This window comes from Phyllobates terribilis, unplaced genomic scaffold, assembly GCF_046119375.1.
Source record: "Phyllobates terribilis strain yellow unplaced genomic scaffold, ASM4611937v1 Scaffold_9__5_contigs__length_417890890, whole genome shotgun sequence".
Classification (NCBI taxonomy): domain Eukaryota; kingdom Metazoa; phylum Chordata; class Amphibia; order Anura; family Dendrobatidae; genus Phyllobates; species Phyllobates terribilis.
Window position 1 is genome coordinate 101,736,886 of NW_027362769.1, and position 14,171 is coordinate 101,751,056.

Below are 14,171 nucleotides of genomic sequence, written 5' to 3' on the forward strand. Positions count from 1 at the left end.
TAAAATAAGTTGTACCAATTTTGGCTAAGGTTATTTTCAACAGGTTTGCCAAAATAGGATTTCTTTCTTTTTTTTCCTACCACAGAACCACCTGAGCTGTTATTAGATGCAAACATGGCACGAGAACAACAGGTCAAGGCTGGAAATACTATAACACTCAGCGCTGTAATCAAAGGAATGCCATTCCCCAAAGTAACCTGGAAAAAAGAAGGCAAAGAAGTACCTATGAAGGCAGATGTTGTGGTCACACCTGTTGGAAGCAAGCTTGAAATACGTAACTCTGTCAAAGAAGATGCTGGAGTGTATTCTTTGACAGTAGAAAATGAAGCAGGCAGCAAGACTGTTGAAGTTAAAGTTATTGTTCTTGGTAAGAAGTATACATTTATTTTTACTGTTTATTTAAATTAACAAAAAAATAAAGAATAATGGATAATATTCTATATTTAGATAAACCTGGTCCACCAAGGAGTCTACAAATCAGTGAAATCAGAAAAGATTCATGCTATCTTACCTGGAAAGAGCCAGAGGACAATGGCGGTGCAGTCATTAGCAATTATGTGGTTGAGAAGCGTGATGTTGCTAACCCTCGTTGGGTACCTATTTCAACTACATCCAAAAAACACAGCATTATTGCTAAACATCTTATGGAAGGCTCGCAATATATGTTCCGTGTTGCTGCAGAGAACCAGTTTGGACGGGGTCCTTATGTTGAATCCCCTAAACCAATAAAGGCTATTGATCCAATTTGTAAGTATAATTTGTAATCTAATTAGCCTAGTGTGTATTTGTTTTGTATGGGCACCAGCATAATGTAATTTGTATATTTATGTAATGCCCAGATCCACCTGGACCACCAAAGAACCTGCATCATGTAGATGTAGACAAAACCGAAGTCTCCCTTGCTTGGAACTATCCAGACCGTGATGGTGGTGCTGAAATCACTGGTTTCGTAGTAGACTACCAAGAAGAGGGTACAGAAGACTGGACTAACTTTAAGACTGTTTCCATACCAGAATGCCTTGTTACTGGACTGACGCATGGAAAGATTTACAAATTCCGTGTAAGAGCTGAGAACGTTGCTGGACTCAGTCGCCCAGATGTAACTGTACCAATTGAATGCCAAGAAAAAATAGGTAATAATAATATTTATTTACCAACAAAATCGTCACTGCATTGTTTTTCACCTATGCTGAACATTTTTTCTTTTGTCTCTTTTTTCAGCTGCTCCAACTATAGAAGTTGATGTTAAGTTAATTGAAGGTCTTGTAGTCAAAGCGGGTACAACTGTAAGATTCCCTGCAATCATGAGAGGAATCCCAGTTCCAACTGCTAAGTGGGTGACTGACAGCACAGAAATAAAATCAGAAGGCAACTATAAAATTGAAACTGACAATTTTTCAACTGTGCTTACAATCAAAAATTGTACAAGAAAGGATTCAGGAGAATATCAACTGACAGTATCAAATGTTGCTGGCAACAAAACAGTTGCTCTGCATCTCACAGTTTTGGATGTTCCTGGACCACCAACAGGTCCAATAAATATCCTGGAAGTTACACCAGAATATATGGTAATCTCTTGGAGGCCACCAAAAGATGATGGTGGAACTGCTGTAATGAACTACATTGTAGAGAAGTGTGAAGGCAAGAAAGAAACTTGGGGAATAGTAAGCAGCGGCAGTATTCAAACAAAGGCTAAGGTACCCAGACTTCAAAAAGGCTATGAGTATACTTTCCGTGTTTGTGCTGAAAACAAGATGGGTATTGGTAAACCCTTAGAATCTCAGCCTACTGTTGCCAAGCACATGTTTGATCCACCAGCTCCACCTGGAAAGCCAATAGTGTCAGATATAACTGAGAATGCTGCAACTGTATCTTGGACAATTCCTAAATCTGATGGAGGTAGTCCAATAAGTGGTTATATTGTTGAAAGAAGAGAGGTTTCTGGTAAATGGGTAAGAGTTAATAAGACCCCAGTGCTTGATCTCAGATTCCGTGCTACTGGGCTGTATGAAGGAAACACCTATGAATTCAGAGTATTTGCTGAGAATATTGCTGGACTCAGTAAACCTTCACCAATATCTGATCCAATAAAGGCATCTCGTCCTATAACACCACCAGGACCACCAATTAATCCCAAACTTAAAGACAAGAGCAGAGAAACAGCAGACTTAGTGTGGACCAAGCCCACTAGAGATGGTGGTAGTCCAATCTTGGGATATAATGTTGAATGTCAAAAATCAGGATCAGCTCAGTGGAGCAGAATTAACGCTGATGATCTCATTAGGCAGTGTGCATTTAGAGTCCCAGGTCTGATTGAAGGAAATGAGTACCGATTCCGTATTAAAGCAGCAAATATAGTTGGAGAAGGAGAACCTAGAGAACTTCCAGAATCTGTCATTGCAAAGGATATTCTTCATCCACCAGAAGTTGATCTTGATTTGACTTGTCGTGACTTGCTAACTGTACGGGTTGGCCAAACTATTAATATTACTGCTCGCGTTAAAGGCAGGCCAGATCCAGACTTAACATGGTCGAAAGATGGCAAAGTAGTAACCAAAGACAACAGAACTGAAATGACTCAAGACTTCCCTCCAGTTGGTTTGCACATAAAAACAGCAACAAGAGCTGACCATGGAAAATATACAATTGTGGCCAAGAACAGCAGTGGTCAAGCACAGGGTGTGGTCGTGGTCAATGTTCTAGATAGACCCGGACCTTGTCAGAATCTTAAGATAGGCTATGTCACTAAAGATTCTTGCATGGTTTCTTGGGAAAACCCATACGATAATGGCGGTTCAGAAATAACAAATTATATTGTGGAATACCGTGAGCCAAATCAAAGAGGATGGTATGTCATTTCCTCTGACCTTACAAAGAGGTTGATTAAAGCACCGCTTATAGAAAATCATGAATATTTCTTCAGAGTCTGTGCAGAAAACAAAGTTGGACCTGGTCCAGTTGTTGAGACCAAGACACCTATCCTGGCCATTAATCCAGTTGAAAAGCCTGGGGAACCAGAAAACCTTCATATTGCTGAAGTAGGAAAAACATTTGTCTATCTAAAATGGAGAAAACCAGATTATGATGGTGGAAGCCCCAACCTATCATACCATGTTGAAAGAAAACTAAAAGATTCAGATGAATGGGAAAGGGTCCATAAAGGCAGTATCAAAGAAACAAGCTTCCTTATAGATAGATGCGCTGAAAACCAGCTATACCAATTTAGAGTTCAGACCAAGAATGAAGGAGGTGAGAGCAACTGGGTTAAGACAAGTGAGGTGTTAGTAAAGGAGGAACTTTTAAAACCTGCACTTGACTTGAAATTGACTGGAGTGATAGTTGTCAAAGCTGGAGAAACAATTAGAATTGAAGCTGGAGTGAGAGGAAAGCCACAGCCAGAAATAGCCTGGGTAAAAGATAAAGACACAACAGATATATCTAAATCTCCCAGATTAAAGCTTGAAACTGGAACAGATTACACTAAATTTATTCTGGAAAAATCTAAAAGGTCTGATAGTGGTAAATATGTGGTCACAGCCACAAACCCTGCTGGAAGTTTTACTGCACATGCTACTGTCAATGTACTTGATGCACCTGGACCAATACAAAACCTGAAAATTTCAGATATATCAAGTGACAGATGCACACTCAGTTGGGATCAACCAGAAGATGATGGTGGCTGTGAGATTCAAAACTATATCTTAGAGAAATGTGAGAGCAAACGCATGGTATGGTCAACATACTCTTCATCCGTGATCCTAACTCATGCACAAGTAACTCGTCTCATAGAAGGAAATGAATACCTTTTCAGAGTTCGTGCAGAGAATAAAATGGGTACTGGTCCACCAACAGAAACCAAACCAATCGTCGCTAAAACACGTTATAGTAAACCTGGACCTCCAGAACCTCCAGAAGTCACCAAAGTAAGCAAGGAAGAAATGACTGTAGTCTGGAATGCACCAGAATTTGATGGCGGCAAGTCCGTTACTGGATACATTCTTGAGAAAAAAGAAAAGCGATCATTGAGGTGGGTTGCTGTAACCAAATCAGCAATACCAGAAAGGCGTCTTAAAGTGACCAATCTTATCCCAGGACATGAATACCAGTTCCGTGTTAAAGCTGAAAATGAAATTGGTCTAGGAGATCCAAGTGGGCCATCAAGACCTATTGTTGCAAAAGACCCTATAGGTAATACATAAACTTGCTTTTTTAATGTATTACTATGTTATATTCCATATACTGTATGTAATTTTCTATTTTTGCTTTCTCTGCAGAACCTCCTGGTCCACCAACAAATCTGAAAGTGGCTGATAGCACAAAAACTTCAATTACTCTTGGATGGGGAAAACCTGTCTATGATGGTGGTGCCCCGATAATTGGATATATTGTAGAAATGAGACTTAAGGGTGAAGCTAAGGATGCTGAGGAAGGCTGGAAGAGATGCAATGTTCCTGCCCAGCTTATTCACACTCAATTTAGTGTGACAAGTCTTAGTGAAAAACAGGAATATGAGTTTAGAGTTTCAGCACAGAACCAAGTTGGCATTGGAAGACCCGCTGAACTGAAAGAAGCAGTCTCACCCAAAGAAATATTGGGTATGTTTTTCTTTGCAAAGACAAAAAAATTACTAAAGTGATATATCCATTCTATAAAGTTATGGCACTTTACTATATAAAATGTGATCGGTGAGTGTCCCATCTCTAGAACCCCTATGAATCCTAGGAATTCAGGGGCTTTGTGGAAAACTGCAATACAAGCCCCATAAAATGATGAGGGCAAGCAGTTCCCTGCACAGTCAGGTGGCCAGAGCCACAGCTGTGAAGGAAAATGTGTTAAGTTGCAATAGGCCTAAAACAGTCCAGTTTCCCTTATCTGCCATCACTTTCTGAAATGGTGATTACCTATTAAGTCAATCAAGTCCTAGGTCCATTAAATTATTCTTTTCTTAAATATTTTTTTCAGAAACTCCTGAAATTGAATTGGATGCAAGCATGAGAAAATTGGTCACTGTAAGAGCAGGATGTCCTATTCGGTTGTTTGCTGTAGTAAGAGGAAGACCAGCACCTAAAATCACATGGAGAAGAATGGGTGTAGATAATGTAGTCAGAAAAGGACAAGTTGATCTTCTTGATACTATGGCTTTCCTAGTTATTCCCAACTGCACTCGTGACGATTCCGGCAAATATTCATTGTCCCTTGTAAATGTAGCAGGGGAAAAGGCAGTGTTCGTCAATGTGAGAGTACTTGGTAAGTTAGAGATAAGAAAAATAAAAAAGGAGATATTAAGTGCAGAATCTCTATGTGTTTTGTTTTTGCATTAATAAAATCTGTTTTGTTTTTTATAGATACCCCGGGACCTGTGGGAGACTTTACTATTTCAGATGTTACAAAAATGTCATGTCAACTTTCATGGGTACCTCCAGAAAATGATGGTGGAAGTCAAGTGACTCATTATATCTTAGAAAAGCGAGAAGTAGACAGGAAGACATGGGCACCAGTAGTGGCAGACTGGAAGAAAACTAGTTTTAAAGTGGCCAATCTTGTACCTGGAACAGAATACTTTTTCAGAGTTACCGCTGTCAATGAATATGGATCAGGTGTTCCAAGGGACACACCTAAGACTATACTTGCAACTGATCCTATAAGTGAGTACTATGTCCCAAAACATTTCTAGCTTTAATTGATATTGTCCGAAATCACAGAAGTTTAAAACTTTCCACATCAGCCTAGTCTGCATTTTGATATTTATGACAATAAGTTTTATAATGATTTTCAGATCCATTTCCACCCTAAGCACTCCAATTTGCATATATTTTTTGTCCATGAATATTTATTTTTTCCTCTAAATCTTTTTCTTGTGTATTTCAATAGGTGAACCTGATCCACCCAAAAAACTGGATGTTACAGAAATTACAAAGAACAGTGCTACACTGGCTTGGCTTCCACCATTAAGAGATGGAGGAGCCAAAATTGATGGATATATCATAAGCTTCCAGGTAGAAGGACAGCCAGAGGACAACTGGACTCAGTATTCTGTCGTGAAAGATCTAAATATTGTTGTTGTTGGGCTCAAAGAGGGCACAAAATACAAGTTCAGAGTTGCCGCAAGAAACTCTGTTGGAGTCAGCTTGCCGAGGGAAGCTGAAGGATTATTTGAAATTAAGGAACAACTTCGTAAGTTAAATGACAGGATTTTCTATAAACTGCATTAAATGTCAATGACTTTATAGTTTCTTACTGGAACAAAGTTTTCACCTATAAATATTCTTGTTTTTTACAGTGCCACCTAAGATATTATTGCCGGAAGTGGTCAGCATCAAAGCAGGACAGAAACTTAGAATTGAAGCACATATCTATGGAAAGCCAGCTCCTGTGTCGAAGTGGCTGAAAACCGATGTTGATGTAATGCCATCAAGCCGCCTTGCTGTACATAAATCACAGAATTCCACAGTTCTCATAATAAAGGATGTAACAAGGAAAGACAGTGGCTTCTACTCTGTGTCTGCAGAAAACAGCTGTGGTGTATCTACACAGAGAATACGTGTGATAGTAATGGGTATGTATAAATGGTAAATCTATCATACAGCATGTTTCAAAAGAGGACATTTTACAGTTATTAAATATTTGCTTGTTGTTGCTTTCTACAGACATCCCAGGTCCACCAGAACCACCATTTGAGGTTACTGACATAGATTCTGATGCTTGCTCACTCTCATGGCATTTGCCCCTTGAAGATGGTGGCAGCAACATTACCAACTACATTGTTGAAAAGTGTGATGTAAGCAGAGGAGACTGGATTACGGCTGTAACTTCGGTCACCAAAACTAGTTGCCGTATTGGAAAACTCATCCCAGGACAGGAATACATTTTCAGAGTTCGTTCTGAGAACCGTTTTGGAATTTCAGAACCAATTATGTCAGAGCGTATTATTGCCAAATTCCCGTTCGGTATGTAACAGATATTTCTAATTAACTTTGTGTTAAAAACGCCATACATTTTTATGTTTTTTTTATGTAAAGCATAAAATCATCCATGCATAAACTCTAGTGAAAAATACAAAAAACTGTTTGCTCATTCAATTTTCAGATGTTCCCAGTGAACCAAAGAATGCTCGTGTTACCAAAGTCAACAAAGATTGCATATTTGTTGCCTGGGATAGACCTGAAAATGATGGAGGAAGCCCCCTCACAGGTTATGCAATCGAACGTAAGGAAAGAAACAGCCTGCTGTGGGTGAAGGCCAATGATACTTTAGTGCGCACAACAGAATATCCATGTGTTGGCATGATTGAAGGTTTGGAGTATAGTTTCAGAATCTTTGCTCTTAACAGAGCTGGATCCAGCAAGCCCAGCAAACCTACTGAGTATGTCACTGCAAGGACACCAGTCGGTATGTATTTTACAAATCACAAATATATTACAATTGTACAACAGTTTAAAAACATTTTAGTAGAAGCTAAAAATAGTAAAATAACAAAGACTTACACGTAATGTTGATTTGCAGATCCTCCCGGAAAACCAGAAGTTGTTGATATCACCAGGAGTACAGTTTCACTGGTATGGACCAGGCCAAAACATGATGGTGGCAGTAAAATAATTGGTTACCTAGTGGAGGCTTGCAAACTTCCTGGTGAAAAGTGGGTAAAATGCAACACTACTGCTTCTCAAGTACCGACGGAAGAATATACTGTCACGGATTTGGAGGAAAATGAGAAATACCAGTTCAGAGTATTTGCTAAGACTGCCATCAATATTAGCTGGCCATCCGAACCATCAGATCCAGTCACCATTCAAGCAGAAAATGGTATGTGCATTATTTTTTTTTAACCAAACCAATAATATTATGCATTTGAAAAAGAAAAAATGAAAGCGGCACTCACCATTCAATGGTGAGTACCACTTTCATTTTTTCTTTTTCAAATGGACTATTTTTATATAGCTGAGCACCACCTGTACATGCCTTGACAGTTATATGTTCATGGAACAGGTGAAATTTGGTATGGTCTGAAGGGTGGTGCAGGTATTCTTACATTTCGTAATATTATGAATTTTGCTGATGTACAAAGAAATGTAACACATTTCATATTATCATTTGCAGTTCCACCAAAGATTGATCTCAGCATCCAGATGAAGTCACTAATCACAGTCAAAGCAGGGGCAAATGTATGTTTTGATGCTCAAGTATTTGGTAAACCAATGCCAAAAGTCTCTTGGAAGAAAGATGGAGTAGATGTAAAGCCTGTAGAGGGTATTAAAATTTCATCAAAGAGGAACCTTTTCTTACTGGAGTTGTTCAGTGTTAACCGTAGGGAATCAGGAGAATATACTATTGTAGCTGAAAATGCAAGTGGTTCTAAGTCAGCAACCATCAAGCTGAAAGTGCTGGGTAAGTGTTATGTTCATAGTTTTGTCTTATTGTGTATTTTAAAAAATTTATGGAAATAAAATTCTCATGGGTTATATATGCATCTCATAGTACTTTTATTTTTCCATTTAAGATAAACCTGGACCTCCTGCTTCTGTGAAGATAAACCACATGTATTCTGACCGTGCCATGCTGAGCTGGGATCCTCCACTTGAAGATGGTGGTTCTGATATTACAAACTATGTCATTGACAAACGTGAAACCAGTCGTCCTAATTGGGCACAGGTCACTGCAAATGCCCAGACTACCAGTTGCAGTGTGGAGAAGTTGATTGAAGGACATGAATATCAATTCCGCATTTCTGCTGAGAACAAATATGGTGTTGGTGATCCTATTTTAACAGAATCCGTCATTGCTAAGAATCCATTTGGTAAGCTGCTTAATATTTTAAAGGATTATTTTGTTCATGTATTTTATTGAACTGAATAAAATGTGAACATATTTTTGCTTTCACCACCGACCTTAGTTTAAACAAAACTGCAGAAAACAGAAGATTTCGTTAAGAAACACTTCAAGGAAAAGACATTTGTGTTAATAATTATGCATGCTAAACTTACAGTACTCTTTTACTACGTATATAGAGCTAAAGATGAAAACTTAAATATATGCCAGATAAAACTGTCATTTAGCATTTTCTATAAATACAATGTAACATTTTTCTTTGAAGATGTTCCTGGAAAATGTGATCCACCCATTATAAGCAACATAACAAAAGATCATATGACTGTAAGCTGGAAAGCACCTGCTGATGATGGTAGATCTCAAATCACTGGATATATGCTTGAAAAGCGTGATACAAAGTCTTTCAACTGGACAAAGGTAACAAGGCAACCGGTCATTGAACGAACCGTGAAAGCAACAGGATTACAAGAGGGTACGGAATATGAATTTAGGGTGATTGCTTTGAACAAAGCTGGACCAGGCAAACCTAGCGATGCATCAAAGGCAGTAACTGCTTTCGATCCACAGTGTAAGTGCACATAATCCTATAACAAAGATACATCCCCATAAATTTGGTATTTTTGAGCAGATTTAGTCATTTTTATGCTCTATTTACAGATCCACCTGGACCACCAGCTTTCCCTAAGGCTATTGATTCAACTCGAAGCAGTATAAGTTTGTCCTGGAGCAAACCAGCATATGATGGAGGTAGCCCAATCATTGGTTATCTGGTTGAAGTCAAAAGAGGAGATACAGATAACTGGGTGAGATGCAATTTGCCTAAGAACCTGCAAGATACCAACTACACTGTCACTGGCTTGATTGAAAACACAGAATATCAGTTCCGTGTTTCAGCTGTAAATAAAATCGGTTACAGTGATCCTAGTGAAGTTCCAGATAAGCATTTGGCAAAGGATATTCTAAGTAAGTTTTACTTTCATATCGCGTTTTTTGTGTGTAAGTTGATTTTAAACTCAATTAAATTCTATTAATTTGTTTTACTGTTTTAACAGTTGCCCCAGAGGGAGAGCTTGATGCAGACTTGAGGAAAGCTCTTGTCCTCCGCGCTGGTGTTACAATGAGGATTTATGTGCCCGTGAGAGGACGCCCAGCTCCAAAGATTTCATGGTCTAAATTAAATGCAAATATTCGCGAGAGATTAGGCCTAGATATCAAAACAACTGAGCACGATACTTTCGTACGTTGTGAAAATGTTAACAAATATGATGCTGGCAAATATATATTGACGTTGGAGAATAGCAGTGGTGTCAAGACCTACACTATTGTTGTCAAAGTGCTTGGTAAGTAGTCTAATATGACATGATAATTTCTTAAGTGGATATTCACAGTGTGAATGAAGGACTATTGATTTTACGTAAGCAAATATAATTTACCAAAAATATTTTTGGGGTTTTCCAGTCAACATGTAACATACCAATGGACAGCCAGGGGGTCAAAACAATATATACAATTTTTTCCATGTTATTAGATAATGTGTTGAATGAGTGATATTTTTTTCTTTTAAATTTTGTTAGATTTTTTTTACATTAATTTACTGTTTGATTATTTAGATACCCCTGGACCTCCTGTCAATCTCATCATTAAAGACACTTCCAAAGACTCTGCTATGATTTCATGGGATCCTCCCATTATTGATGGCGGCAGCCCCGTGAAGAATTATATTGTTGAGAAACGTGATGCTGAAAGGAAAGCTTGGTCTACAGTGTCCACCGATTGTCCCAAAACATCATTTAGGATCTCTAACCTTGAAGAAGGCAAGGCATACTTTTTCCGAGTACTGGCTGAAAATGAATATGGCATTGGTGAACCATGTGAAACTCACGATGCCGTTAAAGCTTCAGGTAAGTAATCATTTTTTGTTGAGATAGATAGAGATGGACAACTTTACCAATTTACTTTGCAACCCATAATTCTAAATATAAAAATTCATTGAATTTTAACATATTGCATTATTCTTCTAGAAAAACCTGGACCAGTAATAGATCTGAAACCACTGATTGTTTCTAAGTCATCTTGCACAATTGGATGGAAGAAGCCAATAAGTGATGGTGGAAGTCGTATTAGTGCCTATGTTGTGGAGAACTTGACTGCTGGAGACAAGTGGAAAGAAGTAATGAGATCCAAAAATATGCAGTACACATTGAAGGACTTGACAGAAGGGAAGGAATATACCTTTAAAGTCACTGCACAGAATGACTCTGGCTATAGCTCCCCAAGTGAAATTTCCATTGTGGCTAAAGATGATATTGGTACGTGACGCTTTTCTCATGAAATATATTTAATGCTAGTTAGTGATTTTTTTTATTCTAAATGATGTAATTATATTTATTTGGTTGTATTTTCAGTTCCACCAAATCTTGATTTGAAAGATCTGCCTGACTTATGCTACATTGCCAAAGAGGGCAGCACTTTCCGACTTAAAATCCCAGTCAGTGGAAAACCACCACCTGCAATTACATGGAAGAAAGGTGAAGATAAAGTCTTGACTGACAGTGGAAGAGTAACTGTTGAGTCTTCGGCAGTGAATACTGTCCTGACAGTGCGTGAATGCCAGAAAGATGATGCCTCAAAATACACAATTACCTTGAAAAATCCTGCAGGAACAAAAGAATCTACAATCTTTATAAAGGTGGTTGGCAAACCTGGAATCCCAACAGGACCTGTTAAGTTTGATGAAGTGACCGCAGACGCAGTAACACTGATTTGGGGAGCACCTAAAGATGATGGTGGCTCTGAAATTACTAATTATATCCTAGAAAAGAGAGACTTTGTAACCAATAAATGGGTCACCTGTGCTTCTGCTGTTCAGAAGACTTCATTTAGAGTCACCAGACTCCATGAAGGAACAGAGTACATCTTCAGAGTGAGTGCTGAAAATAAATACGGAGTTGGTGAAGGCTTAAAATCAGAATCCGTTATCGCAAGACATCCATTCGGTAGGTTTAAATACAGTACATTTGTTTACTCATATGTATTATCGGAATGGATTAATAATGCTGAATATATATTTCAGATGTGCCAGATGCTCCTCCACCTCCAAAGATTGTTACAATAAGACATGACTCTGCAAATCTGACGTGGGTAGATCCCAGGAAGACTGGTGGTTCACCAATTACAGGTACATTTAAAATTCATAGTTTTATAGTTTTTAAGGTTGAAAGTACATGTTGATCCAGAGGAAGCTGAAAATCCCATAAGCCAGATACTATTTTCTCTATGTTGTGGAAAAAATTCCTTTTCCAATCCACATATGGCAATCAGACCCTTTCCCTGGATCAAATTGACTGAAGATATATCAACCACCAAAAAATCTGTAGTTTGATATTGTTTTGATTTTATTTTATTGCCTTCTACCTGGTAATTTGTAGAATAAAAAATATATATATTTAATAATGTCATTATCATGTAATTATGATTTTAGGCTACCACATTGAATTTAAAGAAAGAAACAGTCTTCTCTGGAAGAGAGCCAGCACAACTCCCCTAAGAATGAGAGACTACAGAGTTGCTGGCATAACTGAAGGTCTCGAGTATGAATTTAGAGTTATGGCAATCAACCTTGCTGGAGTTGGCAAACCAAGTCTACCATCTGAATCAGTTGTGGCTCTTGATCCAATTGGTATGTTGAGTAAAAGTTCCTTTTACAGACTGAAATATTTATTTTTATGCAAACTTGGTATTAATTTAGTGGGGTTTTTTCTTTTCAGATCCACCTGGCAAACCTGAAGTCATAAGCGTAACTAGGAGTTCTGCAACACTCATTTGGACAGAACCAAAATATGATGGTGGTCATAAACTGGTTGGATACATTGTTGAAAAACGTGATATTCCAGCAAAGAGCTGGATGAAGGCCAATCATATCAACGTTCAAGATTGTGCATTCACTGTCAATGATTTAATAGAAGGTGGAAAATATGAATTTAGAATACGAGCTAAGAATACTGCTGGTGCTGTCAGTCCTCCATCTGAGACAACAGGAACTGTTGTTTGCAAAGACGAATATGGTATGTTCTGAGCAGCAAATGTTTTGGATCTGATTTAGTAAATGCACCCTTCCTTATCTGCAGTTTCTAATATTAATTTTTTTTGCTCTTGCAGAGGCACCAACTATTATTATTGACTCAGCGGTAAAAGAAGGTTTAACAGTTAAAGCAGGAGATACCATTGTCATGACTGCTACAAGTATCCTTGGCAAACCACCTCCAACATCTGTGTGGTCTAAAGCAGGAAAGGACTTTAAACCTTCTGATATTGTACAGATTGAAACAGGTCCAACATCATCCACACTTTCTGTCAAATATGCATCTCGCAAAGATTCTGGAGAGTATACAATCACTGCCAGTAATCCTTTTGGCACAAAAGAAGAACATGTACATGTCAAAGTTTTAGATGTCCCTGGACCTCCAGGACCAATTGAAGTTAGCAACGTATCTGCAGAGAAAGCAACACTCAACTGGTTGCCTCCTGCTGAAGATGGTGGTTCACCAATTAGTTCTTACATGCTAGAAAAGAGAGAGACCAGTCGTTTGCTTTGGACCCTGGTGGCTGAAAATATTCAATCTTGTAGACATATTGTTAGCAAACTTATCCAAGGAAATGAATATGTCTTCCGTGTTTCTGCTGTTAATCACTATGGAGTAGGCGAACCTGTACAATCTGAACCAGTTAAGATGGTGAATAGTTTTGGTAAGGACTGTTATTAAAATTAGAAGGGTACAATCTGAAAGCAGCAGAGACTCTATAATTTTAAACTATAATTGCATTTACTTTTGTTTTTTAGGACCACCTGGACCTCCAGGAAAACCAGAAGCAACAAATATTACTAAAGATACAGTGACTATAGCATGGAAACGCCCAGCTGATGATGGCGGTAGTGAGATTACTGCCTACCATGTGGAAAGAAAAGATAAGAAAGGATTAAGATGGGTGAGAGCAACGAAGAAACCTGTTTCTGACCTCCGACTTAAAGTGCTGGGACTCACAGAAGGAAGTGAATATGAATTCCGAGTGAGTGCAGAAAACAAGGCTGGCATTGGACCACCAAGTGATTCTTCTCTGCCTGCTCTAACAAAAGACATTGCATGTAAGTACTGTATTTCATTTTAGACTAAACAAAATGTGTTACTAAAAAGTATATGAGCAAAAGAGAGACATTTTGATAACAATAGAAGTTAATATTTATCTGTGCATAAAAAAATAAACTAATATAGTACCATGTACAGTATATTTTCTTGAAATATCAAATTTAATTAGTTATTTCATGCTGAACTGAATGCTTGTTCTAA

General features: G+C 38.2%; 1 protein-coding gene across 50 annotated transcripts in view; it reads left to right on the forward strand.

Annotated features, from left to right (window-relative positions):
* The window catches only part of TTN (titin), a 282,255-nt gene that overhangs the window by 220,894 nt on the left and 47,190 nt on the right, over nucleotides 1–14,171 (forward strand). For all 50 annotated transcript variants that reach the window (XM_073646811.1, XM_073646863.1, XM_073646839.1 and 47 more), the window contains 25 exons: nucleotides 86–367; nucleotides 448–747; nucleotides 840–1,133; nucleotides 1,222–4,188; nucleotides 4,275–4,595; nucleotides 4,963–5,247; nucleotides 5,346–5,645; nucleotides 5,872–6,174; nucleotides 6,281–6,556; nucleotides 6,648–6,947; nucleotides 7,087–7,389; nucleotides 7,504–7,803; nucleotides 8,098–8,385; nucleotides 8,498–8,794; nucleotides 9,092–9,394; nucleotides 9,484–9,789; nucleotides 9,879–10,166; nucleotides 10,437–10,727; nucleotides 10,848–11,135; nucleotides 11,232–11,822; nucleotides 11,900–12,004; nucleotides 12,308–12,505; nucleotides 12,594–12,890; nucleotides 12,985–13,572; nucleotides 13,667–13,969. In XM_073646811.1, coding sequence (XP_073502912.1) covers nucleotides 86–367; nucleotides 448–747; nucleotides 840–1,133; nucleotides 1,222–4,188; nucleotides 4,275–4,595; nucleotides 4,963–5,247; nucleotides 5,346–5,645; nucleotides 5,872–6,174; nucleotides 6,281–6,556; nucleotides 6,648–6,947; nucleotides 7,087–7,389; nucleotides 7,504–7,803; nucleotides 8,098–8,385; nucleotides 8,498–8,794; nucleotides 9,092–9,394; nucleotides 9,484–9,789; nucleotides 9,879–10,166; nucleotides 10,437–10,727; nucleotides 10,848–11,135; nucleotides 11,232–11,822; nucleotides 11,900–12,004; nucleotides 12,308–12,505; nucleotides 12,594–12,890; nucleotides 12,985–13,572; nucleotides 13,667–13,969 — 10,374 coding nt within the window. The remainder of the gene's footprint in view (nucleotides 1–85; nucleotides 368–447; nucleotides 748–839; nucleotides 1,134–1,221; nucleotides 4,189–4,274; nucleotides 4,596–4,962; nucleotides 5,248–5,345; nucleotides 5,646–5,871; nucleotides 6,175–6,280; nucleotides 6,557–6,647; nucleotides 6,948–7,086; nucleotides 7,390–7,503; nucleotides 7,804–8,097; nucleotides 8,386–8,497; nucleotides 8,795–9,091; nucleotides 9,395–9,483; nucleotides 9,790–9,878; nucleotides 10,167–10,436; nucleotides 10,728–10,847; nucleotides 11,136–11,231; nucleotides 11,823–11,899; nucleotides 12,005–12,307; nucleotides 12,506–12,593; nucleotides 12,891–12,984; nucleotides 13,573–13,666; nucleotides 13,970–14,171) is intronic.